The 3,483-nt window shown below is 37.2% G+C and overlaps 1 protein-coding gene across 1 annotated transcript; it reads right to left on the bottom strand.

Annotated features, from left to right (window-relative positions):
- Positions 1–849: 849 nt before the first annotated feature.
- Positions 850–1,827, bottom strand: LOC111366863. The gene is made up of 4 exons (XM_022987551.1): positions 1,679–1,827; positions 1,579–1,618; positions 1,330–1,460; positions 850–1,078 (listed from the first exon to the last, which is right to left on the bottom strand). The coding sequence occupies exons 1-4, from the start codon at positions 1,825–1,827 to the stop codon at positions 850–852; spliced, it is 549 nt and encodes a 182-aa protein (XP_022843319.1).
- Positions 1,828–3,483: the final 1,656 nt, after the last annotated feature.

Raw genomic sequence — 3,483 nt, 5'->3', positions numbered from 1 at the left:
TCCAATATCTATAGCATTATCATAACACGTAGAGCCAAAAAATGATCATTCAAACTATAGTAGTGCCGAAGTACCGTACCTAGAGGTACCATTTCATTCGACTTTGAACGAAAAATCAAATTTGAAAACGAAATAACACTTGCACCTCAACTTACCTTGAATTTTCTTGGATATCAAAGAACAAATGTGTAGAAAGCCTTTCTTCTTCTCACCCTTGTTATTCCCTTAGCTTAAATTGACATAAAATATATTTTTTTTTGAGAGAAAATAAGATGAAATTCGGATTTAAGGAAGGATGTAGTGAAAAAGTGACCTTCCACTTCTTGTAACCTTTCTTTTTAATGAAAAACTAAATGGGGGGAGTTGTATTATCATAAAGTTTGTTAAATTGAACCTTTAACTAAGAATTTGAAGAGTTTTTAAGCCTAAAAAAATTCATAAAAAAGTTTTATAAAAACATCTACATGGTGATTCAAACCCGGGTTGCCTATATGAAATACCATGTAGATGACCATTGGGGCAACCCAGTTATTCATTAAATCTTTGTAATCAAATTTACTTAAACTTGATCTCTTAAATTGTTGGGCTTAGTTAATTTATGGCTTGGGCTTTCAAAATCTTAAATGGTTTAAGCTTTCACAACTCGTTTCTTGAATGAGATGGGCTCGTGGTGCTAGATCATCACAACATAATAGCCTAATTTCATTTTATTTCTCGAGCTTCTGCATCCCTTACACCTTAAACAAAATTTCATCCTCGAAATTTACCTTATGGATTGGCAAAGAGTGTCGGATATTTGTCTTTAACTTCTTCTTCCCAAGTAGCTTCTTTGACTCCATGCTTATTCCATTACACCTTGACCAGTTGAATCTCATTGTTCTGTAATTTATGTACCCTTCGATCCAGTATTCTAATTGGTAATTCCTCATAAGATAAATCTTTACGTACATCTAGGGATTGATAATTGACCATGTGATCAGGATCATGCATATACTTCTTGATCATCGATATGTGAAATACGTTGTGAACTGCTGATAGTTCAGGCGATAAAGCTAATCGATAAGCCATACTTCCGACCCTATCAAGTATTTCAAAAGGTCCGATATAACGAGGTCATAGGTTGCCTTTCTTGCCAAACCTAAGTACATCCTTTATTGGTGCCACTTTTAAAAAGACTTTATCTCCAACTTGAAACTCCAAGTCCTTTCATCTGATATCTGCATAGCTCTTTTTTCTATCTTGCGCTACCTTTATCCTAGTGCGGATCTTATCAACGGCTTCGACTGTCCTTTCAATAATCTCTGGTCCCAAAACTCTCTTTTCTCCGACTTCATCCCAATGAACAGGTCATCTACATCTTTTACCATAAAGAGCTTCATACGATGCCATTTGAATAGTTGCTTGGAAACTGTTATTATATGTAAATTCCACCAAAGGTAAATACGATTCCCAATTGCCTCCTAGATCCAAAACACAGGCTCTTAAAATATCTTCTAAAGTCTGAATGGTTCTTTTAGATTGACCATCGGATTAAGGGTAAGATGCCATACTGAAATTCAATTTCGTTCCCATAGTCACTTGCAAGCTCTTCCAAAACTTAGATGTAAATCTCAGATCTCTGTCAGACACAATGGATACAGGAGTACCATGCAATCTTACGATCTCTTTAATGTACAACCGTGCCAACTGATCTACATTGAATGTCATTTTCACCAGAAGAAAATGAGTGGACTTCGTTAGACGGTCCACTATTACCCATATAGCATTGTGCCCTCCTGCTGATCTCAGAAATCCGCAAAGTCCATTGCGATATTCTCCCACTTCCATTCTGGTATATCCAATGGATTTAACAACCTTGCCGGTCTTTGATGTTCTGCTTTAACTTGTTGACACACAATGCATTTTGCCACAAATAGACCTATACTTCTTTTCATATTCCTCCACCAAAATGTATCTCGAAGGTCTCGATACATTTTCGTAACGCCAAGATGTGCAGTGTATGGAGTGATATGAGCCTCCTCCAATATCTCCTTCCTCAAAACTTCATCCTTAGGTATACAAATCCTTCCTTTAAACATCAGAGCCCTAGCCAAAGCTATTCTAAAGTCCTTTCTCTTATCAGTATCAATCTCGTTCTTGATCTTTTGCAAGAATGGGTCCTTACCTTATGCCTCAATGATCCGATCTCTAAGAGTAGGTCGAACCACCAAAGTTGCTAAACTGGTGGTGACTTGCTCTGGTCTGGCAACCATTTCAATTTGTAAATTCTCCAAGTCCTTGATCAACGCCAACTGAGTAGTAGGCAATGACGCCAATCATCCCACTAACCTTCTACTTAGCACATTGACAACAACATTAGCCTTACCAGGATAGTAATGGATAGTACAATGATAATCATTTATAAACGTTCCAACCATCATCTCTGTCTCATATTCAATTCCTTCTTTGTGAAGAAATATTTGAGACTTTTATGATCTGTGTAAATGTCGCACTTTTCTCCATATGAGTAATGGTGCCATATGTTTAAAGCATGCACTACTGCAGCAAGTTCTAGATCAAGCGTCGGGTAGTTCAGTTCATGTTGCTTCAATTGCCTTGATATATAGGCAATCACTTTTTCATACTGCATCAGTACACATCCTAAACCTTGTTTGGATGCATCACTATATATAACAAATCCTTCCGAACCTTTGGGTGTAGCTAACATGGGTGCTGAAATCAATTGTCGTTTTAGCTCCTGAAAGCTCTGCGCACACTTATTTGTCCATTAAAACTTTACTCATTTCCTTGTCAATTGTGTCATTGGTCCAACTGTTTTGGAGAATCTTCCTATAAATCTCCGATAGTACCCCAGCCAATCCCAGAAAACTTCGAACTTCACCCACGTTAGTTGGTGTATTCCAGTTAGTTACTGTTTCCACTTTTATTAGATCCACCTTAATTTCTTGGGTAGTAACTACGTGATAGAGGAATCCAACTTGTTCAAGCCAAAATTCACACTTTTTAAATTTGGCGTATAACCTTTCCTTACGCAGTGTTTCTAACACCATTCTAAGATGCTCTTCATGTTGATCTGTACTCTTGGAGTATATCAAGATGTCATCAATGAAGACTATGATAAATTGATCCAAATACTAATGAAATACACGATTCATTAAATTCATGAACACTGCCGGAGCATTTGTTAACCCGAACGGCATAACTGTGAACTCGTAATGTCCATAACCAGTTCAAAAAGCTGTCTTGGGTATATCACTTGCCTTAACCTTCAACTGATGGTATCCAGATCATAAGTCGATCTTGGAAAATACCTTAGCCCCTTTCAATTGGTCAAATAAATCCTCGATTCTCGGGAGAGGATATTTATTCTTGATGGTTAAACGGTTCAACTTTCGATAGTCAATACACATCCTCATACTTCCATCTTTCTTATTTACAAACAATACTGGTGCACCCTATGGAGACACACTTGGTCAAATAAAG

Source organism: Olea europaea, chromosome 18, assembly GCF_002742605.1.
Source record: "Olea europaea var. sylvestris chromosome 18, O_europaea_v1, whole genome shotgun sequence".
Taxonomy (NCBI): Eukaryota; Viridiplantae; Streptophyta; class Magnoliopsida; order Lamiales; family Oleaceae; genus Olea; species Olea europaea.
The sequence above is the reverse complement of the archived record's forward strand: the minus strand, read 5'-3'. Positions and strand labels throughout refer to the sequence as shown.